The following is a 26713-nucleotide window of genomic DNA, read 5'->3' as shown; positions in this document are numbered from 1 at the left end:
CATTGTGACATATGGAATTGAAGCTTGTGTGCAGCAATGAGGGGCAATTGAAGCTTCCAAAACATTTTTCATTATTAAAACATTTCTAGCCTATCTAAGGGTAATGGGGTTGACGTGTAATGCTTGACATGCACAGTTTTTACCAGAAAATGGCAAAAAATAGTAACAGCTCACTTGCTTTTACACTATGATTTAACTATTGTAAACTCAGCAAAAAAAAGAAACGCCCCCTTTTCAGTACCCTGTCTTTCAAAGATAATTCGTAAAAATCCAAATAACTTCACAGATCTATATTGTAAAGGGTTTAAACACCGTTTCCCATGCTTGTTCAATGAACCATAAACAATTAATGAACATGCACCTGTGGAACGGTCGTAAAGGCACTAACAGCTTACAGACGGTAGGCAATTAAGGTCACAGTTATGAAAACTTAGGACACTAAAGAGGCCTTTCTACTGACTCTGAAAAACACCAAAAGAAAGATGCCCAGGGTCCCTGCTCATCTGTGTGAATGTGCCTTAGGCATGCTGCAAGGAGGCATGAGGACTGCAGATGTGGCCAGGGCAATAAATTGCAATGTCTGTACTGTGAGACACCTAAGACAGCGCGACAGGACGGACAGCTGATCGTCCTCGCAGTGGCAGACCACGTGTAACACCAACACAGGATCGGTACATACGAACATCACACCTGCGGGACAGGTACAGGATGGCAACAACTGCCCGAGTTACACCAGGAATGCACATTCCCTCCATCAGTACTCAGACTGTCTGCAATAGGCTGAGAGAGGCTGGACTGAGGGTTTGTAGGCCTGTTGTAAGGCATGTCCTCACCAGACATCACCGGCAACAATGTCGCCTATGGGCAAAAACCCATCGTCGCTGGACCAGACAGGACTGGCACAAAGTGCTCTTCACTGAAAAGTTGTGGTTTTGTCTCACCAGGGGTGATGGTCGGATTCGCGTTTATCGTCGAAGGAATGAGCGTTACACCGAGGCCTGTACTCTGGAGCGGGATCGATTTGGAGGTGGAGGGTCCGTCATGGTCTGGGGTGGTGTGTCACAGCATCATCGGACTGAGCTTGTCATTGCAGGCAATCTCAACGTTGTGTGTTACAGGGAAGACATCCTCCTCCCTCATGTGGTACCCTTCTTGCAGGCTCATCCTGACATGACCCCCTAGCATGACAATGCCACCAGCCATACTGCTCGTTCTGTGTGATTTCCTGCTAGACAGGAATGTCAGTGTTCTGCCATGGCCTGCGAAGAGCCCGGATCTCAATCCCATTGAGCACGTCTGGGACCTGTTGGATCGGAGGGTGATGGTTAGGGCCATTCCCCCCCAGAAATATCTGGGAACTTGCAGGTGCCTTGGTTGAAGAGTGGGGTAGCATCTCACAGCAATAACTGGCAAATCTGGTGCCGTGCATGAGGAGGAGATGCACTGCAGTACTTAATGCAGCTGGTGGCCACACCAGATACAGACTGTTACTTTTGATTTTGACCCCCCTTTGTTCAGGGACACATTATTCAATTTATATTAGTCACATGTCTGTGGAACTTGTTCAATTTATGTCTCAGTTGTTGAATCTTGTTATGTTCATAAAAATATTTACACATGTTACGTTTGCTGAAAATAAACACAGTTGACAGTGAGATGACGTTTCTTTTTTTGCTGAGTTTATGTTCAATGTTTCTTTTGAAAAAAATATTTTAAAAAGGTAATAGTTTCACGTCCATTTTAAATGAGAGCTCAGCTCATGTAACAGGGTTGACCTTAAAATCAGGGACAGACGTAAATTAATCACTAATCACATTAAATAAATAATAATCTTCAGAAATGACTGTCAAAGCAACAAAATAACTAGGTCTTTACAATGATGGTGAAATTGTGGGGTTAAGTGGGTTAAAACCTCAGATGTAAAGTTTAGGGGACCTGCATGGTTCTGGTACAAGTTTCAAATGACATTTTAGCTTATAAATGCCTGTGGCCACTGTAGATCGAAATGGCTTGCATTGAGCGGTAGCCCTGATACTCACGGACACAGGAGTATATCTTTAATGCCTGTGTCGAGTAAACTCCGCCTGTGGAGTAGGATGTGAAATCTGACACCACTTGAAGCTGGGATGTCCCTCCTACCATTTCATTTGCTCCTCCGACTGTCCAACTCCTGGCTGAACCCTATGTCACAGCCACTGACTAATGGTGCTTTCAAGACAACTGGGAACTCAAAGAAGTAAAAAAAAGGTCAAATCATGACGTCAGTGATCTTCAGGTCGGAAAGTCTGAGCTCTAGAAAGATGCTTGAGTTTCCAACTTGGAATTCCGAGTGTTCAAAACAATTTTTCCCAGTTGGAGCTTGTTTTTTTCCCAGAGTTCCCAGTTGTATTGAACTTACTAAAGTCAGATATTTCTGAGCAAAAGCACATGCCAGCAATCCTTACATCTGTAGCAAAGGCAGTACAGTAGACAGGCTAAGGCTGCTTCTCCAATAGAAATCCCTGATCACACTTGTAGGCGATGTCATGTTGACGTTGGCTAGCTAAGCTCATGCGTAGAAACACATCATCGGGTCTAACTGGCGTCTCGTGCCGAACTGTGCATGTATAGGCCATCAACTCAAATGCACTCCTTCAATATAAAGTATTTTTTGACGAAAATGAAAACGTATCAGTTTGTCACTTTCACAAGGTTCAACTACTTAAGACATTGGCTCGAATCTAGGTTGTGCCTTTAGATTTCGAGAAAATTAACAACTAAGGAAGAATATTCACTCAAACCCCTAAACCCGGCCTGGTCTGTTTCACAAGCGTTCCCGGAAGTCTCACAATGTTGCTCCTCTGGGTTTAGAAACTGTGTCGGTAGAGCAGCAGGAGAGAGTGGTTTTGTTACTCTAGCACAGGGTTGGGCAACTTTGATGGGGGTGGGGGCCACAAAACATCTGAACTCATGAGGGGCCGCAAAACATTTTAGTGACCCCCCTCTTGACAGTGGAGAGACCTTTTTTTGTTGTTGTTGCAATTCTGCACATTTTACCATGGGCCATAGAGAAAATGTTGCCATTTTAAGGCACGTTTGCTGCAAGAGGCAGAGAAGAAAAAGTGCAGTTTTTAATATGATATCTGCTTGAGAGTGACTGACAAAATCAATGTGGGAGCCCCGGTCGGTAATTCGACCATGATTAGGGCTACTACAGGTTTAGATAGCTGGCTGCTATACTAATTTACCAATCTAAAAATGTTTAGTTGACATGGGCTAATTGAGTGACTACATTGCAGAATAATAGTGAATACATCAAATCTATGAAATAACACACATGGAATCATGTAGTAACAAAAAAACTGTTAAACAAATCAAAATATATTTTACATTTTAGATTCTTCAAAGTAGCCACCCTTTGCCTTGATGACAGCTTTGAACACTCTTGGCATTCTCTCAACCAGTTTCACCTGGAATGCTTTTCAATTAACAGGTGTGCCTTGTTAGAAGTTAATTTGTGGAACATATGCTGAGCACTTGTTAGCTGCTTTTCCTTCACTCTGCGGTCCAACTCATCCCAAACCATCTCAAATGGGTTGAGGTCGGGTGATTGTGGAGGCCATGTCATCTGATGCAGCACTCCATCACTCTCCTTCTTGGTCAAATAGCCCTTGGGTCATTTTCCTGTTGAAAAAAATTATAGTCCCACGAAGCGCAAAGCAGATGGGATGGCGTATCGCTGCAGAATACTGTGGTTGCCATGCTGGTTAAGTGTGCCTTGAATTCTAAATAAATCACACAGTGTCACTAGCAAAGATCCCCCACACCATCACACCACCTCCTCCCTGCTTCATGGTGGGAACCACACATGCGGAGATCATCCGTTCACCTACTCTGCGTCTCACAAAGACACGGCGGTTGGAACCAAAAATCTCAAATTTGGACTCATCAGACAGAAGGACAGATTTCCACCGGTCTAATGTCCATTGCTCGTGTTCCTTGGCCCAAGGAAGTCTCTTCTTCTTATTGGTGTCCTTTAGTAGTGGTTTCCTTGCAGCAATTCGACCATGATGGCCTGATTCATGCAGTCTCCTATGAACAGTTGATGTTGAGATGTGTCTGTTACTTGAACTCTGTGAAGCATTTATTTGGGCTGCAATTTCTGAGGCTGGTAACTGTAATGAACTTATCCTCTGCAGCAGAGGTAACTCTGGGTCTTCCTTTCCTGTGGCGGTCCTCATGAGAGCCAGTTTCATCATAGTGCTTGATGGTTTTTGTGACAGCACTTGAAGAAACTTTCAAAGTTCTTGAATTTTCCATATTGACTGACCTTCATGTCTTAAAGTAATGATGGACTGTCATTTCTCTTAGATTATTTTAGCTGTTCTTGCCATAATATGGACTTGGTCTTTTACCTAAGAGGGATATCTTCTGTATACCACCCCCTACCTTGTCACAACACAACTGACTGGCTCAAATGCATTAAGAAAATATATTCCACAAATTAACTTTTAACAAGACACACCTGTTAATTGAAAAGCATTCCAGGTGAATACCTCATGAAGCTGGTTAAGAGAATGCCAAGAGTGCGCAAAGCTGTCATCAAGGCAAAGGGTGGCTACTTTGAAGAAACTAAAATATAAAATATATTTTGATTTAACACTTTCTTGGTTACTGCATGATTCAATATGTGTTATTTCATAGTTTTGATGGCTTCACTATTATTCTACAATGTAGAAAATAGTAAAAATAAAGAAAAACCCTTGAATGAGTACTGTATATATCTTGTTTTTGGGATATTGATCCGAGGGCCATTAAAAGGGCGACCGTCCCTGCTCTAGTGCATTCACAGATTGATTAAAAGCCAACTTTATCAAAGTAATGTAAAATAATGAATAGATGTGTAATGTTCACAGTGGTGGGGGCAGACATTTAGATCAAGAAAGACCTTTTAGAAAATATGCATATTTTCTCGAACACTAAACATACCAATATGTATTTTACAGTTATAAGGTGAAATCTTAGTCATTTTATTATTTGATTACACTATATTTAGAAAGCATATAAGTCATTTCAAGCTGTATTCATACAGGTTTCTTGAAGAAATATTTCATGTTTTCATATTTTTATCATATTTGTACTGTGTACTCAAAACTGACTACACCTTAGCAATTTATAATTATTTTTTACCTGAAATGTGAGAGTATGCAGAATTACTAGTTATGGTTTATGTCCCTCTTATGATAAATAATTACTTTTGAGGATTACATAGATTACACTTTATTTATATAGATTATGTTTAGTTACATTTAACTGGTTCAAATCTTGTCGTGGAAATTACCACCAGGGAGTCATAGTCAAACTCAAATGAATCATTCTTTATTATCAGCAAGTTGGAGAGGTTCCAACAAACTTAATGCACCATAGTACACATCTGTCAGGAGCTCTGCCGGGGCAGTCCCATTAGTTCTCTTATATACGGCTATACAAAAAATTTACATAGGCATGGTTCATAGGGTTGGTTCCTGCATGTGGCTGGCACCGTCTCCTACCTAAATTTATAGAACTTATTCTGGGCATTCTGACAAAAAGTCTGAAGAGGGGAACCGTCTCCCCCTCATATCTCTACCCAGCACCTATAGGAACCAATGATTGTATGAGTCAAGAAGTACAATTAAAGGCTATCGCTTCAGACAAAAAAACATTCTGGTATACTCCCTCCTCTTATCACTCTGTGATAATTATTATTACATTTTATTCATTTGGTTATTGCTTAAACTATCAAAATACATCATTATAAGTAAACAAAATTAACGCATGAAAACCACAGACACTTTCAAACCCTTCATTCTGGGTTGTACACTCCAACTAGTAACTGATCCTTATTCCATACCCCTTACTTGTAAAACCATTGCAGTAGAATGTTTTAACTTAAGACCTTCATTTCATACAGTTACACATATGCTTGATTACACAATTTCATTTATGGATTCTGGCTTTTGACTTTGTTAAATTATCCAACCCAAATTTAAAATAACAGTCCCTTCTGCGTCGCGTTGAGTCTATCACTCGAATTTAAGACCCTCAACTTAGTACACACTGGCAGAATGTAAATTTACAGACAGGGAAATAAATATACAGCATGCACTACTAACATTGACATACATTATATTCATCTTATATTTCTAGCATTACATTTTCTCATCCCGGGCCCCATTTGTCCCTGTGTTAATGACAAGACGGTATCGCAATGCATTTTTTGTATAAATTACTATACATTTTGCAGTGTGCAGACCTCCACAATCAACCTGATACCCCAAATAAAACTTTTTGGACAAGCATAAATCAATTACAGGCACACTTGACCACCCCCCTCCTTCCCGGCACTCATTCTTCTGGCGTTTCTTCATTTTCTTCTTCAAATAGTGTTTCAGTTTGTCCTCTCAATGGCACATGTTCAAAGTGGATGGCCCTTGATAATGTCCCAATTCCAATATCTGGGAATAATCAGATTTTTCCCAAGCAGACAAATCTCTCACCTGAGCTGCCACCACCATCCTTTATGGTGCATTAAGTCTTGTCCATTTTCCGACCAGTACACCAGCAGCATGAGAGAAGTTTGGACGGGATCTCTTCATACACACTCCACGTGGACTCATGCTGCCCTCCTGAGAGAAAAGGCAGTTGATAGCTTCGACTGGATGCTGTGTACAGGTTGCTGGCTCGGACTCAGGTAGAAGTGGTGAAGGACAGGGCCATAGTGAACGCCATTAGGTTAGAGGGGGTGAGGCTCACACTGTTCTCGGTCGAATTAACCCTTCCATGCATCTAGAAACCATCTATGGTCACCTACGCCATAACCCCGAGAGAGGACAAACCAGAAAAACAATTGAGGGCATTTCTGATTCAGGAAATCCAGAGAAACTATTTACTGTATGACAAATTATTACTACTACCAATATTCTTAATACAAATTTCAAAGACAAAATCTCAAAGAGAATAACAACACACTGTTGAAACCAAATTGGCTTATACTCCCCTATCACATTGGAGACATCACCGCAGAGGGGCACTTCATTTAATGTAACAGCCCAGCTAACAAAAATGTTCCAACAACTTTGGAGAACATTCCCTTAAGAGTCTCAGTAGACCATTAACTAATGTTTTCATAGGAATGTTCCCGTTATGTGCAAGGAATGCTTCCAAGAAACCATTTCATTAATGTCAAATAGAACTTACCCAGAATGTGGTAATTTAAGATATGTTCTAGACATGCTTCATGGGAATGTTGTAAGAACATTCAATAAATCAAATTCATTTATAAAGCCCTTTTTACATCAGCCAATGTCACAAAGTGCCTTACAGAAACCCAGCATAAAACCCCAAACTCCAAGGAATGCAGATGTAGAAGCACGGTTGCTAGGAAAAACTCCCTAGAAAGCCCAGAACCTAGGAAGAAACCTAGAGAGGAACCAGGCTATGACGGGTGGCCAGTTCTCTTCTGGCTGTGCCGGATGGAGATTATAACAGAACATGGCCAAGATGTTCAAATGTTCAAAGATGACCAGCAGAGTCAGATAATAATAATCACAGTGGTTGTAGAGGGTGCAACAGGTCAGCACCTCAGGAGTAAATGTCAGTTGGCTTTTCATAGCCGATCATTCAGAGTTACAGCAGGTGCAGGTGCATGTGCAGTAGAGAGAGAGTCCAAAACAGCAGGTCCGGGACAAGGTAGCACGTCCAGTGAACAGGTCTGGGTTCCATAGCCGCAGGCAGAACAGTTGAAACTAGAGCAGCAGCATGACCAGGTGGACTGGGGACAGCAAGGAGTCATCAGGCCAGGTAGTCCTGAGGCATGGTCCTAGGGCTCAGGTCCTCTGAGAGAAGAGAGATTTAGAGGGAGCATACTTAAATTCACACAGGACACCGGATAAGACATGAGAAATACTCCAGATATAACAGACTGACCCTAGCCCCCCGACACATAAACTATTGCAGCATAAATACTGGAGGCTGAGACAGGAGGGGTCGGGAGACACTGTGGCCCTGTCCGACGATACCCCCGGACAGGGCCAAACAGGCAGGATATAACCCCACCCACTTTGCCAAGGCACAGCCCCCACACCACTAGAGGGATATCTTCAACCACCAACCTACTACCCTGAGACAAGGCCGAGTATAGCCCACGAAGACCTCCCCCACGGCACAAACCCGAGGGGGTCGCCAACCCGGACAGGAAGATCACGTCAGTGACTCAACCCACTCAAGTGACGCACCCCTCCTAGGGACAGCATGGAAGAGCACCAGTAAGCCAGTGACTCAGCCCCCGGAATATGGTTAGAGGCAGAGAATCCCAGTGGAGAGAGGGGAACCGGCCAGGCAGAGACAGGAAGGGCGATTCGTCGCTCCAGTGCCTTTCCGTTCACCTTCACACCCCTGGGCAAGACTACACTCAATCATAGGACCTACTGAAGAGATGAGTCTTCAATAAAGACTTAAAGGTCAAGACCGAGTCTGCGTCTCTCTCATGGGTAGGCAGAACATTCCATAAAAATGTAGCTCTATAGGAGAAAGCCCTGCCTCCAGCAGTTTGCTTAGAAATTCTAGGGACAGTAAGGAGGCCTGCATCTTGTGAACGTAGCGTACCTGTAGGTATGTACGGCAGGACCAAATCGGAAAGATAGGTAGGAGCAAGCCCATGTTATGCTTTGTAGGTTAGCAGTAAAACCTTAAAATCAGCCCTAGCCTTAACAGGAAGCCAGTGTAGAGAGGCTAGCACTGAAGTAATATGATCACATTCTGGTTCTAGTCAAGATTCTAGCAGCCGTATTTAGCACTAACTGAAGTTTATTTAGTGCTTTATCCGGGTAACCATAAAGTAGAGCATTGCAGTAGTCTAATCTAGAAGTGACAAAAGCATGGATGAATTTTTCTGCATTTTTGGACAGAAAGTTTCAGATTTTTGCAATGTTACAAAGATGGAAAAAAGCTGTCCTTGAAATATGCTTGATTAGTTCGTCAAAAGAGAGATCAGGGTCCATAGTAATGCCAAGGTTTTATTTGAGACGACTGTACAACCATCAAGATAAATTGTCAGATCCAACAGAAGATCTCTTTGTTTCTTGGGACCTAGAACTAGCATCTCTGTTTTGTAAGAGTTTAAAAGTAAACAATTTGCCGCCATCCACTTCCTTATGTCTGAAACACAGGCTTCCAGGGAGGGCAATTTTGGGTCTTCACCATGTTTCATCGAAATGTACAGCTGTGTATCGTCCGCATAGCAGTGAAAGTTAACATTATGTTTCCGAATGACATCACCATGAGGTAAAATATATGGTGAAAACAATAGTGGTCCTAAAACGGAACCTTGAGGAACACCGAAATTTACAGTTGATTTGTCAGAGGACAATCCCTCCACAGAGACAAACTGATATCTTAACGACAGATAAGATATAAACCAGGCCAGAACTTGTCCATGTAGACCAATTTGGATTTCCAATCTCTCCAAAAGAATGTGGTGATCGATGGTATCAAAAGCAGCACTAAGGTTAAGGAGCACGAGGACAGATGGAGAGCCTTGGTTTGACGCCATTAAAAGGTCATTTACCACCTTCACGAGTGCAGTCTCGGTGCTATGATGTGGTCTAAAACCAGACTGAAGCATTTCGTATACATTGTTTGTCTTCAGGAAGGCAGTGAGTTGATACACAAATTTTCTTGCAACATTCCCATGAAACGTGTCTAGAACATTAATATCTTATGTTTTGAGAACATGGCAACCATGTTCTGTGTATGTTTGGTGGGACGTTGATGGAATATTCTCCTAACCCACAGAAAACTGGACACATGAATGTTCTTGCAACGTTCTCATGAAACATGTCTAGAACATTAACATTGTATATTTTTAGAATGTGGTAACCAGGTTCTGGGTATATTCTGTTTGACATTAAGGGAATGTTCTAACTAACGCCAAAACATGCTAAAAAGGTTCTCTGAAGGTTTATGCTAACATAGATAGAATGTTCCCTTAACTAACGGAAAACTGGACACAAACATTAGGGGAACATTACAGGTAACATTACAACAACGATCTCTCTATAATTGTTAGCTGGGAGGCTTTTAAAGTTCAATATTCTTGCACAATTTCTACTTAAAATATCATAGGGAAGCAAAATGTACTCTATTTGTGTAACAACCCACAAACTGTTGTGCTTGTAGACTCGAGAGGAAAGTAAAAGAGGTAAGTGCACGTCTTTCCATTTTGACAATACATAAGTGAATAATCTCCATCATTAGATAAAACCATGGTCTCAGGTCAGTAACTTCACTCAACAACACATATGGCCAAGACTGAGCTAACATTATCAGCCCTGTAAGGCTTAGAGAAAATGGTCAAACTAAGACATGCGGGGTGGGGGTATGCTATGTGCCCTATAGCCTTACTACTTGTGCCAAGAAGAGTTCATTCTTTGGCCAGATAGGATCCAGGGACCAGTCCTGACATGCCGTTTCTCTTCACAGTCCACCAGCCATCCATATCTTGTTCAATGACCACAACCGTCTCCCCTGCAAACATGGACAGCTCGTCCTCACCCTAGAAATGGACAAAGCCGGGTTAGGCAAGTTGTGGTTCAAATGTAACAGAAACGCGAATCCACTCATTCTTAGTGTAGGCCTATATGCTGAATGCAGGCATATAGAGTGTCAGAATATTCTGACCTGAGCCTCATAGTCATACAGAGCCTGGTACTCCTCTCTGCTCTCTGAGATGGTTGGCTGCACTTGCTGAAATCCAGGAATGGAGGCGTACACTCCATCTGATGTGTTGGCTAAGGATTACACAAAGGCAAGCAGATTAATCAGTTATTCGGTCAAGCCACTGGCAGTTTGAAACCTCATTACTACCTCTATTAACTGAACTGAAAAAGTAAGCCCATGTGATGTAGTGTCAGACCCTGCTTAATATTGCTGAAACAGCTACTTTTATGCGAAGGGACAGTCACCCTTAGCGGCGGTGGCAGAAAGCTGACGTTTCTGTTTTTTAGGGATACGGTATTTTTAACCTAACTTCCATTTCCCCTGAAAAACAGAAGTGGGAACTCCGCTCAGGCGTCTTTCTAGGCCTGCTACGTTAGGTTAAAACCTCTTGAAGCTAAGGGGCAGAATTCTTATGTTTGGAAAAATAACGTTCCCAATGTAAGCTGCCTATTTCTCAGGTTCAGATACTAGAATATGCATATAATTGACAGAGTAGGATAGAAAACACTCTAAAGTTTCCAAAACTGTCAAAATATTGTCTGTGAGTATAACAGAACTGATTTTGCATGTGAAAACCTGAGGAAATCCAACCCGGAAGTGACTCTTATTTTGAAAAATCACTGTTCCATTGCCTGCCTTTCGTCCATTTAAAGGGATATCAACCAGATTCCTTTTCCAATGGCTTCCTCAGGGTGTGAAGTCTTTAGACATAGTTTCAAGCTTTTATTTTGAAAAATTAGCGAGATTTATCAAAACGCGTCAGTGGATAGACAGATGTCCTTACATTAGTTCATGCGCTCGACACTGGTTGCTCAACATTTTCTTTCTCTCCAGTATTGAATAGTTTACAGTCCGGTTGAAATATTATCGATTATTGATGTTAAAAACAACCTGAGGATTGATTATTAAAAACGTTTGACATGTTTCTACGAACTTTACGGATACTATTTTGAATTTTTGTCAAGCCTTGATGACCTGCCTAAGGCTGTGGAATAGTGAACATAACGCGCCAAACAAATGGAGGTTTTTTGATATAAAAATAATCTTTATCGAACAAAAGGAACATTTATTGTGTAACTGGGAGTCTCGTGAGTGCAAACATCCGAAGATCATCAAAGGTAAGCAATTAATTTTATTGCTTTTCTGGCTTTCGTGACCAATATACAATGCTGTTAGGTGTTCTTAATGTTTTGTCTAGTGATCGATAAACTCAAACAAACGCTTGAATTGCTTTCGCTGTAAAGCATATTTTCAAAATCTGACACGACAGGTGGATTAACAACAAGCTAAGCTGTGTTTTGCTATATTGCACTTGTGATTTCATGAATATAAATATTTTTAGCAAATTATTTTGAATTTGGCACTCTGCAATTCAGCGGTTGTTTACGAAAATGATCCCGCTGAAGGGGTCCGTGCGTCAAGAAGTTAAGGGACAGTTGACCTGCAATCAGATGGATGTTTGTGCCCCCTGGTGGTCAAGTAAATAGATGGAAAACCTGCACGATAAAGTTATGGGCTACTACTGTTTCCAAATTATGAGTGGAACAAGACTTTTCCCTTTTAGATAACACAATGCATTGTTATGAGGGAACATAGAAAAAAACATACATCACAATCCTCTTCGTCTCTGTTTTTACCTGACAAGTAACAATGTAATGACAGTGGAAAAACATATCCCTGACCCTGTCCACAAAATGGTTTCTATTGACAGTCCTACACACAATGAAAAGTACCACACTTACTGTATTTACACTGAACAAAAATATAAACACAACAACATGCAACAATGTCAAAGATTTTACTGAGTTACAGTTCATATAAGGAAATCAGTCAATTGAAATAGATTTATTAGGCCCTACTCTATGGATTTCACATTACTGGGAATACAGATATGCATCTGTTGGTCACATATGCCTTTAAAAAAAATGGTAAGGGCGTGGATTAGAAAATCAGTCAGTATCTGGTGTGAACACCATTTGCCTCATGCAGCGCGACACTACTCCTTCGCATAGAGTTGATCAGGCTGTTGATTGTGGCCTGTGGCCTTGTCCCACTCCTCTTCAATGGCTGTGCGAAGTTGCTGGATATTGGCGGAACTGGAACACGCTGCCGTACATGTTGATCCAGAGCATCCCAAACATGCTCAATGGGTGACATGATTGGTGAGTATGCAAGCCATGGAAGAACTGGGACATTTTCAGCTTCCAGGAATTGTGTACAGATCCTTGCGACATCGGGCCATGCATTACCATGCTGAAACATGAGGTGATGGTGGCGGATGAATGGCACGACAATATGCCTCAGGATCTTGTCCGGTATATTTCTGCATTCAAATTGCCATCGATAAAATGCAATTGTGTTTGTTGTCCGTAGCTTAAGCCTGCCGATACCATGACCACATGGACACCATGGGGCACTCTGTTCACAACGTTGACATCAGCAAACTGCTCGTCCACACGACACCATACACGTTGTCTGCCATCTGCCCGGTACAGTTGAAACCGGGATTCATCCGTGAAGAGCTCAATTATCCAGCGTGCCAGTGGCCATCGAAGGTGAGCATTTGCCCACTGAAGTTGGTTACGATACCGAACTGCAGTTAAGTCAAGACCCTGGTGAGGATGACGAGCACGCAGATAAGCTTCCCTGAGACGGTTTCTGACAGTTTGTGCAGAAATTCTTCGGTTGTGCAAACCCACAGTTTCATCAGCTGTCTGAGTGGCTGTTCTCAGACGATCCCGCAGTTGAAGAAGCCAGATGTGGAGGTCCTGGGTTGGCGTGGATACACATGGACTGCGGTTGTGAGGCCGGTTGGGTGCCAAATTCTCTAAAACAACATTGGAGATGGCTTATGGTAGAGAAATTAACATGAAACTATCTGGGAACAGCTCTGGTGGACATTCCTGCAGTCAGCATGCCAATTGCACACTCCCTCAAAACTTGAGACATCTATGGCACTGTGTTGTGTGACAAAACTGCACAATATAAAGTGACCTTTTATTTTACCCAGCACAAGGTGCACCTGTGTAATGATCATGCTGTTTAATCAGCTTCTTAATATGCCACACCTGTCAAGTGTATGGATTATCTTGGCAAAGGAGAAATGCTCACTGACGGGGATATAAACAAATTTGTGCAAAGTTGAGTGAAATAAGCTTTTTGTGCGTATGGAACATTTCTGGGATCTTTTATTTCAGCTCATGAAACATGGGACCAACATTTTACATGTTGCATTTATATTTTTGTTCAGTGTAGTTACAGTAATTTTAGCAGCATACATACCAGTAGGTGGTGCTAGTGGCTGTGAACCGTCATTGACGTTTGTTTTAGAGCCAGCCGATGAGTTCCCTTGCAAAAGGTTTGAAAACCTAAAAGTAATTCAACACAACTTGTTTTGTTTCACATTGTAAAGATGTTGTTTTGATGGTTACATTATTTCAAATATGCATTCTTGTAGTGCAACAACAGAAAATCTTTATAAGTGTCTCTAACCTCTTCATAACTCCTCCTACAAAGCAGGCACTGCCATTGCTGTCTGTCGAGGGCTCCCTCTCATAATAGTTCTCAAACACAATGGGAGCTGGGAAGAAACCACAGGCATTCAGCAAAGCAAACTCACCAAAGGCCTAAGTAAAATGTGTATCACAGAAAGGTGGGTGCACTGCAAAGTGCAAACAAAGGGGGAACACATTATTTCTCCATGTGGCCACATACAGTGCCTTGCAAAAGTATTCAGACCCCTTCGATTTCTTCACATTTTATTGTGTTACAAAGTGGGATTAAAATGGATTTAATTGTACTTTTTTGTCAACAATCTACACAAAACGGTATTTTTATATATTTGAAAATAAAGAATTCATGACTAAAATAGTCATTGCATAAGTATTCAGCCCCTTTATTTAGGCAAGCCTAAATGAGTTCAGAAGTAAAATTTGGCTCAACAGATCACAAAATAAGTTACATGGGGATCTATTTTCAGATGGCGTTAAGGCGGCACGAGTGTCAAATGCATGTTAGTTTGCAATTTTGTCATGTAAAAACTGGAACACTGGCATTTTCCAGCTCTAACTCCAGGTTCGGCAATTTACCTGTCTTATATCAACTCGCTTGCACTCAGCTAAGCACAGACTATATCCTAGAGGAAAACCTGCTTCACACCAGAGACTGGAAGAGGAATTCCCCTTTCAGCAGGCCAATAACCTACAACACAAGGCCAAATCTACACTGGAGTTGCTTACAAAGAAGACAGTGAATGTTCCTGAGTGGCCAAGTTATAGTTTTGACTTAAATCTACTTGAAAATCTATGGCAAGTTTTGAAAATTGCTCTATAGCCATGATCCCCAACATCTTGACAGAGCTTGAAGAATTTTGAAAACAATAATGGGCAAATATTGCACAATCCAGGTGTTCAAAACTCTTATAGACTTATCCAACAAGCCTCACAACTGTAATCGATGCCAAAGGTGTTTATAACGTGTGTTGACTCAGGGAGCTGAATACTTATGCAACGACTATATTTTAGTTATGTTTTCATTATTATATATATATATATTTTTTTATTTTTTTATTCTTCCACTTTATTCTTCCATATTACAGCGTATTTTGTTTAGATTGTTGACATAATTTTTTTTTTTTAAACAATTTTAATTCCACATTGTAACAATAAAATGTGAAGAATCCAAGGTGTCTGAATACACACTCTATTCTCATCAATATTTGACTAAGTTGACATTTAAAAAGTTCAGAGATAATATTGAAATGTTCAGACCTGGAACATATTCATGTACACAAACCAGGAAACTGGACAGGTGGTGTACTTACCTGGTGGACTTGAGCCAGTGCTTTTCATCTCAACAAAGCAGTCATTGTCTGCCGTGATGTCACACAGTTCTAGAGTTTTCCTCACTTCTTCATAACACTGAAAGTACATTTTGGGCACGGCTTAAACACATTAAATTGGCTTTCTTTGTTAATTACTAATCAGCTCTACAGCCCAGTTATAATCTAGTAGTTATTTAAGCTCCTATATGGTACAGTCAATACAAATTCTGTATATTGTCTTACATACTGGATTACAATACAACATGGTAAGGGAAGACAAACTTCACCAACCTCATCATCTTTGACACATTGCATTGAGAATTGGTTACAGTGGACCCAGATGGCATTCCTCAGGATGTTGATACGATCTCCCTCCTGCTGCTGAAAGACCTGCAAACCAAATTTCTATTGTATGATTCATCTGTATTGGATGGACATCCCCTTTTTACAACAATCTGTGAACCAGCAGCTAGTCTGATAGCAAATACTTATGTCATTTAAGAAAAGTTTGTCTCATCGTACTGTTCAATCCAACTTAAATTCTTTCCTAGGACTAACATCAGAATATGGCTTAATGTACCTCACAAGTACTCTCGTGTGTAGTTTCCCATTCTTGACGAATCTTGTCTAGCTGTTCAATATTTGACATGTATTGTTTTTCTGCAGACAAAGAAGAAAAGGTGGTACTCAGATAATACACAGTCCTTTATGTTTCTCTCATCTCACCTTTTATTCATTTTTTTATATTACAAAACATACACATACAAACGAAAGTATACAGAGACACACAAACATCAACGACATCACACCTGCCCAGACCCACCTGCTCCCTCACACCCTCCATCTCCATCGCCCGCATCACTCTCCGCCACATGGCCGCAAACTGCACCATTTTGTTTCTCTCGGTCACCCACACACTTTCAACATTTAGATAATAAAAAATGTTGACCTTTCCATTGTGTTGACGGAGGATTGGTTGATTTCCAGTTTAAGTATACACTTTTTTTCAAGATGATTGACAAGAAAAGTATTGTCCAACCCATCGGGTATCTCACTGCATCCTCATATGCCATGTCTTTAAATATGCAGACAGACGGAATAAAATTAAATTCACCACATTGTAATATTTCTGACTGCCAACTGTCTAACTCCGCCCAAAACTTTTGGACTTCATAGCTTTCTACACCTGCATTGCTTGCTGTTTGGGGTTTAGGCTGAGTTTCTGTACAGCACTTTTAGATATCAGCTAATGTAAGAAGGGCTTAATAAATAAATTTGATTTGATTCCCAGAAGGCAAGGATTTTTGAGTCATTGTTAGTTTTACATTTAAGACATGACTGCCGTTGTGCTATAGAATTTGTGAATTTTGTCTCACGTAATAAATTCTATACATTAATTTATACTGGATTAACCCTACATTTTTGTTAACTGTAATTTCATTAGTTATGTGCCAACATTCCCTCCAACTTGTGCCAATACCAGTTATTTTGAAGTCTTAGTTCCAATAGTTTATATTTTTTTCTAAGAGATTGTCAGTTGTACATGTTTCCTTTAATGACTCCTATGCTGGAATAATTTTTGAAGGTTCAGTGGAGGGAACAATATCTATGGCCTTTCGAAATATCATCTGCACATTAGAAGCCAATTCCAAGATTACTTGATGAAATAGGAACTGAAGTCATTGATGAAATAGGAACTGAAGTCATTGTACAACAGTTCATTTCTGTTAAATCTCAGCAATATGGTGATGAAAGGGAAACAAAACCAAGCTGTCAAATCCTGCTGTGGCTTCTCAGCAATCTTGATTTCGAGGATCTTTAATTAGCCAAGTCATAGACTGCCTTTATTCGTAGTATTTAGATAAAAAAATAGGAAAAGATAGGAGCTCACTAGCCTAGTATCCCTTACCTGCCTCTCCTGCTGCCTCCCTGCACTGCTTAGACTTGTTGTGCACCTGCAAACGAACAGGAATGTTACTGTGACTGGGAGGAAACCATTGCATAAATGTCAGTACTAAAGAGTATGGAAATTATCTTACAATTACATAATTGGAAATCCTTTAGTACGTCTTTAAAGAGGAAATGATAGAACAGAATTTCTATTTCAACACTCAGTTGACGAGGACAGTTGCGGTAATCTTCCTGAACAAGGGTTTTACTTAATGCCCCACACAGCAACAGTGCAGAATGCATGTTTCCATTCACTCTATGATGAAAGTCCAACATCCTCTGCAATACACATCCTTTGTAATTATTCAAACAACTCAAAACATGTACAGACTGAACATAAAGTATTTGTCGGTCAATCTTACACAAGTACTCAGAGGGAGTACTAATTTCATACAACTTAATTGTCTATTTCTAAGTCTTGTTCCCATTGTCAGGTAAGTAGATGTGTTGTCCAGTGTGGACGGGAAGAGTAAAGTGATTTACCCTCTCAGCCTGCTTGGGTGTGGTGGTAGCTACACTGATCATCCTCTCAGCAACTTGCTCTGCCTCATCCGCCTCTCTGCACCTCTGGTCATAAGTTCTCTTAGACTGGGAGGGAAAGAACACACAGTGTACATACCTCCAATTATTAGATACTGACAGCTATTATTATTTGAAACTTTACAGGAAGTTGCTGCAAGATGAGGAACAAAATACAATTGAGAGCGAGAGATGCATGTGTAAGCAGAGAGACTAAGATAAAACAAACAAAGCAGGATTTGCTAAGCCGAGAGTTAAGATGTTTCAGAGGCGCTCCCTCGGCTTGCCACAGAATTCACACATCCACTACAAGACCAAAAATATCTGGACACCTGCTCGTCGAACATCTCATTCCATTCTGGGAAGGCTCGCAGTCTGCGTTTCCAATTCATCCCAAATGTGTTTGATGGAGTGGAGGTCAGGGTTCTATGCAAGCCAGTCAAGTTCTTCCACACCGATCTTGACAAACCATTTCTGTATGGCCTTCGCTTTGTGCACGAGGGCATTGTCATGCTGAAACAGTAAAGGGCCTTACCCAAACTGTTGCCACAAATTGGAAGCACAGAATCGTATAGAATGTCATTGTATGCTGTAATGTTAAGATTTCCCATCACTGGAACTAAGGAGCCAAGCCCGAACCATGAAAAACAGCCCCAGATCATTATTCCTCCTCCACCAAACTTTACAATTGGCACTATGGTAGTGTTGTCCTGGCATCTGCCAAACCCAGATTAGTCCGTCGGACTGCCAGATGGTGAAGCGTGATTCATCACTCCAGAGAACGCGTTTCCACTGCTCCAGAATCCAATGGCGGCAAGCTTTACACCACTCCAGCCAACACTTGGCATTGCGCATGGTGATCTTCTGTGTGGCTGCTCGGCCATAGAAACCCATTTCATGAAGCTCTTGACGAACAGTTTTTGTGCTGACGTTGCTTCCAGAGGCAGTTTGGAACTCGGTAGTGATTGTTGCAATCGAGGACAGGCGATTTTTACACGATATGCACTTTTTTTTTTACACGATATGCACTTCAGCACTTGGCGGTCCCGTTCTGTGAGCTTGTGTGGCCTACCAATTTGTGGCTGAGCTGTTGTTGCTCCTAGACGTTTCCACTTCACAATAACAGCACTTACAGTTGACTGGGGCAGCTCTAGCAGGGCAGAAATTTGACGAATTGACTAGTTGGAAAGGAGGCATCCTATGACGATGCCACGTTGAAAGTCACTGAGTGCTTCAGTAAGGCCATTCTACTGCCAATGTTTGTCTATGTAGCTTGCATGGCTGTGTGCTCAATTGTATACACCAGTCAGCAATGGGTGTGGCTGAAATAGTCAAATCCACTAATTTGTCCACATACACTATACAGTTGAAGTTGTAAGTTTACATAAACATAGGCTAGAGTCATTAAAACTCGTTTTTCAACCACTCCATACATTTCTTGTTAACAAACAACAAACAATTGTTTACAGACAGATTATTTCACTTATAATTCACTGTATCACAATTCCAGTGAGTCAGAAGTTTACATATACTGTTGACTGTGCCTTTAAACAGCTTGGAAAATTCCAGAAAATTATGTCATGGCTTTAGAAGCTTTTGTTAGGCTAATTGACATCATTTGAGTCAATTGGAGGTGTACCTGTGGATGTATTTCAAGGCCTACCTTCAAACTCAGTGTCTCAGTGTCTCTCTTTCTCTTTCCCACATCATGGGAAAATCCAAAGATGTTTTTTTGTTGTTGTTTTTTTTTAGACCTCCACAAGTCTGGTTCATCCTTGGGAGCAATTTCCAAACACCTGAAGGTACCACTCTCATCTGTACAAACAATAGTACGCAAGTATAAACACCATGGGACCACGCAGCCGTCATACCGCTCAGGAAGGAGACATGTTCTGTCTCCTAGAGATTAACGTACTTTGGTGCGAAAAGTGCAAATCAATCCCAGAACAACAGCAAAGGACCTTGTGAAGATGCTGGAGGACACAGGTACAAAAGTATCTATTTCCACAGTAAAATGAGTCCCATATCGACATAACCTGAAAGGCCGCTCAACAAGGAAGAAGCCACTGCTCCAAAACCGCCATAAAAAAGCCAGACTACGGTTTGCAACTGCACATGGGGACAAAGATCGTACTTTTTGGAGAAATGTCCTCTGGTCTGATGAAACAAAAATAGATCTGTTTGGCCATAATGACCATCCTTATGTTTGGAGGAAAAAGGGGGAGGCTTGCAAGCCAAAGAACACCATCCCAACCGTGAAGCACGGGGGTGGCAGCATCATGTTGTGGGGGTGCTTTGCTGCAGGAGGGACTGGTGCACTTCACAAAATAGATGGCATCGTGAGGTAGGAAAATTATGTGGATATATTGAAGCAACATCTCAAGACATCAGTCAGTAAGTTAATGCTTGGTCGCAAACGGGTCTTCCAAATAGACAATGGCCCTAAGCATACTTCCAAAGTTGTGGCAAAATGGCTTAAGGACAACAAAACAAAGCCCTGACCTCAATCCTATAGAAAATTTGTGGGCAGAACTGAAAAAGTGTGTGCGAGCAAGGAGGCGTTCAAACCTGACTCAGTTACACCAGCTCTGTCAGGAGAAATGGGTCAAAATTCCCCCAACTTACTGTGGGAAGCTTGTAGACGGCTACCCTAAACGTTTGACCCAAGTGAAACAATTTAAAGGCAATGCTACCAAATACTAATTGAGTGTATGTAAACTTCTGACCCACTGGGAATGTGATGAAAGAAATAAAAGCTGAAATAAATCATTCTCTCTACTATTATTCTGACATTTCACATTCTTCAAATAAAGTGGTGATCCTATCTGACCTATTTTTACTAGGATTAAATGTCAGGAATTGTGAAAAACTGAGTTTAAATGTATTTGGCTAAGGTGTATGTGAACTTCCGACTTCAACTGCATATACAAAAATATCTACAGTATATATTGTGCACTCACATTTACACTAAAGCTTGTTAGACCTCTACACTCTTTCCACAGCTCGTCTTTCTCTTCCACCCTCTCTCACAACGCTTGACTTTAATGGCCCTCCATGTTTCCATTTTTATCTGTATGCGCTTGGTGGTGTGCCTTATATGTTTTGTGTATATAACCAATTTACTTACCAGCATATAGAAAAACCTTAAGGTTTTCTTGAACCATACTAACCAAAGGTTCTTTGTAAGTAAAGCTAAAATAACCCTGACACATTGTGCCCTACCTACCACAGACAAACATAACTATAAGGTTCAGGGTTTGACGTCACACAAACATGCATACAGATAAAGAAATGAAGATGGTTTTTGGTAGGAACTGTGCTCACCTCCATTGTTTTCTTGTATAAAGACACCTTTATCTTCTGAACCTTGTCCATGATGCCTTCAAACTGAGACAGAGGAAAGTATACTGTGACTGACGCACAAATTGCTGATCAATTACAGATCAATAGTGGATGTCTGTCCTTTATCATGGAAAACAGCAAATGGTTATGAACATTTGATATCAAAGTATATGAATTAATCATACAACATATGTAGATATTCACCACTATGAGCTAACAATAGATTGTCTTTAGACATGCAGTTCCAAGAACATGACCTGAGATACTAACTTACAGAAATCTATGTACTGTATCTCACTACAGTGTTTAGGTGGGACAACTCAAACCGTCCAGTGATTCTGGAAACATTATAGGGTGATTATAGTAGCCACATTACTTCACTGTCTGTCATATAGAAGTAAAAACTCCTGTGCAATTTCCTCATGTGGGTGAATACTATAAAAGGTCAAACCAAAACCTTTTTTCTCTGCTCTTTCTGTCGCTCCCTGAACTGTTCCATCCTCTTGACCTCTTCCTTTAACACCCCAGACAGTTGTATGTGTAGGTTCCCAATGTTCTCAATTTCTACAAAACATGAGATTTGACAACATTACAAATCTGGGATGAAGTAGAGTGCCGCTGACAGATGTTGCAACTGCATAGCTAACAGGTGGACAATTGTGTTCTACTTACGGACTTTGAGTTGGTCAAGGGATGCTTTCAAAGTGCTGTGAAAAGAAGATAACTGTGAGAATGTGCAGATACATTCATTTCACACACACACCTCTCTCTCTCTTTCCACCAAAAAGTAAGGCATTTAGTTTCCATGAATCCTGAGAGCAGAGCCACTCACTTGATCTCACAGAGTCCCCCTGCCTTGCGTGCAATCATCACCAACTCTTTGCCATATCTCTCTTCAGCAGATGCCCTACCCAATGGAAACACAATATTTCTTAATTTATAATTGTGGCCTAATATAATTTCATACACAATGTAGGAAACGCTTTGCTGACAACAATTACCTCATCTTCAAGAGCTCCTCCATATCTTTGCACATCCGTCGACCCTCACAGAGTCTCTGGATGAGAGCCTCATATCCCACATTACTGATGAAATCCACTCCCTACAACCATACAGAATCATACCATTATCTTAGCAACCTCAAATAAACAAATATGTTTTAATATAAAGGTCCAAAGAAAGTCATTTTCAAAAAATAGATGCAACAAAGCAACTATTAATCTTTCAGCCACAGCCTTTATTGACACTTATCCAGCTTTGTGGTGTTTGGCAAAACAAAATGATTTAATGGATGCTGTGTACATAATAGTATTGAATGCCAGTGCAGATGAAAGTCATAAACATGTTATATGATACATCACCTTCAGTGGGGTTGTTGCTGGGCCCACACTGTATCACTCATACCTTACAGTACATACCACCCAGTTACCACAGGAAAACAACCATAAACAGTAGTTGGTCATCACGTACTTACCAGTATCAGACATTATTCCACTGTCAACCACCTTATGTATCAACAGCAAACAATTGAATGTGTTCTGTTAGCGGAACTTTGGCTTATGCATGATTGTGTACTATGTGAAGTCCAAAATAAATAAATAGATGTAGAATACAGAATGTCAAATACTGGTATTTGTATTACACAATTATTATACAATATCAAACATAATTCAATACCAAAAATATTTAATACAAAGTAATAAGAAAACATGTACAATAAGTGAATGAATTTCATGTGTTCATTTTCATTTGCAAAGGTTAGAAGGGGATTATGGTACTGAGCCTGCAATGCAAATCAACCCAGAAGTTGTCTGTGGCTTTGTAGTTCTGACAATGCATCACAGTCAGAAGATAGAAAACAGAAAGAGTGGGGAGCCTGGCCTGTTCACGGTTGGGTTCGTTTTAAAGGAAGCTCAGCAGGAAAGGCTTATCACGCTTACCGACACGCTGAAAAGAGCAATCCAGCTAAGATAATGAGCTACACCCAAGTTGTGTAGAACATTTGTCAGCGACTATTTTACAAAAATGGGGCCTAGTTATTTAGATAAATTACATAACACACCAGTACATTTATTATTCCACACACTGAAGAGCAAGTTTCCACAAAAATAATTACTAATACATTTCTTAAACATAGCTTCTGAAAAAAAGTTTTTGTCAAGAAATTGGCTGAGGCCATAAAACAAACACATTTGTAAAGACTACAATCTGAGAGCCAATGAGAAATACTATGGTTAATTTAGTAAAGTACTGCCTCTGAATTTAGTAAAGTACTGCCTCTGAAGCGGGTATTATGTCTTAGGTGTTATGTCATCACAAAAACATAACGGCAGGTAGGCTAGTGGTTAAGAGCGTTGGGCCAGTAACCGAAAGATAGCTGATTCAGATCCCTGAGCTAACAAGGTAAAAATCTGTCGATGTGCCTTTGAGAAATGCAGTTAACCCACTGTTCCACGGTAGGTCGTCATTGTAAATAAGAATTTGTTCTTAACTGACTTGCCTAGTTAAATAAAGGTTACATTTAAAAAATAATAATAAAAAAATTGCCTTTGTGCAGTGCATTTCTAAAAATAACCTTAACCTATCTTAACCATAGAGATCATATAGATTGAGCATCAAAGTAGTTAGTCAGTATGTTAAAGTAACTCACCCAAAATACATCTTTGAATTGTAAAGTCATCTCAGCAATAGACCAAATATAATATACTCTGCGAGTGGATTCAGTAAAGAAAGCACTGATGGTTGTCAAAGCCAGTTAAAATGTACACACAGGAAACCCCCAGCTGGTACACAGGCCTTGGTTCACTAGTTTGACTCAAATGAGGAAGTGTTTTGGTGTGGTGTCAGCTACCACATACAGCCTACATCTAAGATAACATTTACGTTGGTTGTTATTTGATAGATACTGTAAGTACATGCTTTTGGGCATCTTTCTAAATATGTTTTCGATAAGTGATCATTCAAGCAACCCATCCTGCTCTAAAGTACATAAACAGACATTCTAAAGCAGGAAAGTGAACTCAGAATTTACAAACCATTCTGTCTATCATAACAATGTGTACACTGATATTTCTGATCAATTTGATGTTATTTTAATGGGCAATACATTCTCTTTTCTTTTTTACCTGAGTTTAAATGTTTGTCAGAATCTGTATCAATCTTCTTCACGATGCCCATCATTTTTTTCCTTTGCTCAGCTGGACTATTTAAAAAAAAAAGTAATCTCTGTCCTAAAACCCAAGTGGAGAGATAGTGAATATGACTGAGAGGGGAAAAGATTATTCAGATGAAGAAAAAAATGAAAACCTCAGTTCCCAGCAGAACAGTGGTTTTCAACCAGGAGTACTGGGACCCCTGGGGGTATTTGTCCTATCCACAGGAGATACTTCAGAAAACTCATGAGACCATAGGGTTACTGGTAAAATGCACATGAGGGGGTACTTTAGGGGTACTCTAGGCAGAGTAAAATTCAGTTGGTGGTACAGTAAACAAAAAAGGTTGGGTACCACTGCATGTCATGCTCAGTGCTGGTGGACACATAATGTTCTTCATGATTGTGGGAGCTCTTTCCAAAAGCAAAGTGCATCACAAGCAATGCAATGGTTAAAACTGCATATTTCATCTATGAAGAAGGAAAAATGCATAATGTTACAGTAATGTTTGCATCTTTTGTAAGCTTAAAGAAGTATACAGCTTTAGAATTATTATATACTGTAATATGTTGCCTGATTCTACACTACTATGAAAAAGTGAAGACTAGCGCCACCTGGTGGTGGGCATTGAAGAGAGTGAGTTGGGAGTAGGGGCAAAAACAATGCATACAGTAGATACTGTAGCTAGCTATACCAAACACAGCAGGCTGGTGGCACCTTAATTGGTGAGGACAGGCTCGTGGTAAATGTCTGGAGTGGAATGATATCAAATACATTAAACACATGAGCTGTGTTCGAACACCCATACTAACATACTTTATACTACATAATTAATGAGTATATACTACATACTAAACTCAGCAACAAAAGAAAGCTGAACATAAACTGAACAAGTTCCACAGACATGTGACTAACAGAAATTTAATAATTTGTCCCTGAACAAAGGGGGGGGTCAAAATCAAAAGTAACAGTCAGTATCTGGTGTGGCCACCAGCTGCATTAAATACTGCAGTGCATCTCCTCCTCATGGACTGCACCAGGTTTGCCAGTTCTTGCTCTGAGATGTTACCCCCCCTCTTCCACCAAGGCACCTGCACGTTCCCGGACATTTCTGGGGGGGAATGGCTCTAGCCCTCACCCTCCGATCCAGCAGGTCCCAGATCCGGGATCTTCGCTGGCCATGGCAGAACACTAACATTCCTGTCTTGCAGGAAATCACTCACAGAACGAGCAGTATGGCTGGTGGCATTGTCATGCTGGAGGGTCATGTCAAGATGAGACTGCAGGAAGGGTACCACATGAGGGAGGAGGATGTCGTCCCTGTAACGCACAGCGTTGAGATTGCCTGCAATGACAACAAGCTCAGTCCGATGATGCTGTGACACACCGCTCCAGACCATGACAGACCATCCACCTCCAAAGCGATCCCGCTCCTGAGTACAGGCCTCGGTGTAACGCTCATTCCTTCGACGATAAACGCGAATCCGACCATCACCCCTGGTGACACAAAACCGCGCCTCATCAGTGAAGAGCACTTTTACCAGTCCTGTCTAGTCCAGCGACGATGGGTTTGTGCCCATAGGCGACATTGTTGCCGGTGATGTCTGGTGAGGACCTGCCTTACAACAGGCCTACAAGCCCTCAGTCCAGCCTCTCTCAGCCTATTGCGGACAGTCTGAGCACTGATGGAGGGATTGTGCGTTCCTGGTGTAACTCGGGTAGTTGTTGTTGCCATCCTGTACCTGTCCCGCAGGTGTTATGTTCAGATGTACCGATCCTGTGCAGGTGTTGTTTCACGTGGTCTGCCACTGCGAGGACGATCAGCTGTCCGTCCTGTCTCCCTGTAGCGCTGTCTTAGGGGTCTCACAGTACGGACATTGCAAGTCATTGCGCTGGCCACATCTGCAGTCCTCATGCCTCCTTGCAGCATGCTTAAAGCATGTTCACGTAGATGAGCAGGGACCCTGGGCATCTTTCTTAAGGTGTTTTTCAGAGTCAGTAGAAAGGCCTCTTTAGTGTCCTAAGTTTTCATAACTGTGATCTTAATTGCCTACCGTCTGTAAGCTGTTAGTGTCTTAATGACCGTTCCACAGGTGCATGTTCATTAATTGTTTATGGTTCTTTGAACAAGCATGGGAAACAGTGTTTAAACCCTTTACAATGAAGATCTGTGAAGTTATTTGGATTTTTA

The 26713-nt window shown here is 41.1% G+C and overlaps 1 protein-coding gene across 1 annotated transcript; it reads right to left on the bottom strand.

Annotated features, from left to right (window-relative positions):
* Positions 1–7816: 7816 nt before the first annotated feature.
* On the bottom strand, positions 7817–25256 carry LOC120066272 (proline-serine-threonine phosphatase-interacting protein 1-like). The gene is made up of 16 exons (XM_039017544.1): positions 24021–25256; positions 22372–22472; positions 22203–22277; positions 22043–22077; positions 21828–21934; positions 21353–21415; positions 17993–18097; positions 17469–17514; positions 16140–16219; positions 15851–15949; positions 15560–15656; positions 14230–14317; positions 14020–14105; positions 10699–10808; positions 10423–10573; positions 7817–7856 (listed from the first exon to the last, which is right to left on the bottom strand). Exons 1-15 carry the CDS (start codon positions 24048–24050, stop codon positions 10442–10444), a joined length of 1254 nt encoding a protein of 417 aa, XP_038873472.1. The 5' UTR covers positions 24051–25256; the 3' UTR covers positions 7817–7856; positions 10423–10441.
* Between the last annotated feature and the right edge of the window lie 1457 nt (positions 25257–26713).

The sequence above is a fragment of the Salvelinus namaycush genome, chromosome 21 (assembly GCF_016432855.1).
Source record: "Salvelinus namaycush isolate Seneca chromosome 21, SaNama_1.0, whole genome shotgun sequence".
Taxonomy (NCBI): Eukaryota; Metazoa; Chordata; class Actinopteri; order Salmoniformes; family Salmonidae; genus Salvelinus; species Salvelinus namaycush.
The sequence above is the reverse complement of the archived record's forward strand: the minus strand, read 5'-3'. Positions and strand labels throughout refer to the sequence as shown.

Coding starts and splice junctions, on each gene's coding strand:
- LOC120066272 (XM_039017544.1), bottom strand. CDS start 24,050: ATGACTTTACAATTCAAAGATGTATTTTGG. Junction 17,515..17,992: donor CACCCAAGCAGGCTGAGAGG/GTAAATCACTTT, acceptor GTTCGTTTGCAG/GTGCACAACAAGTCTAAGCA. Junction 14,106..14,229: donor GTAGGAGGAGTTATGAAGAG/GTTAGAGACACT, acceptor AATTACTTTTAG/GTTTTCAAACCTTTTGCAAG.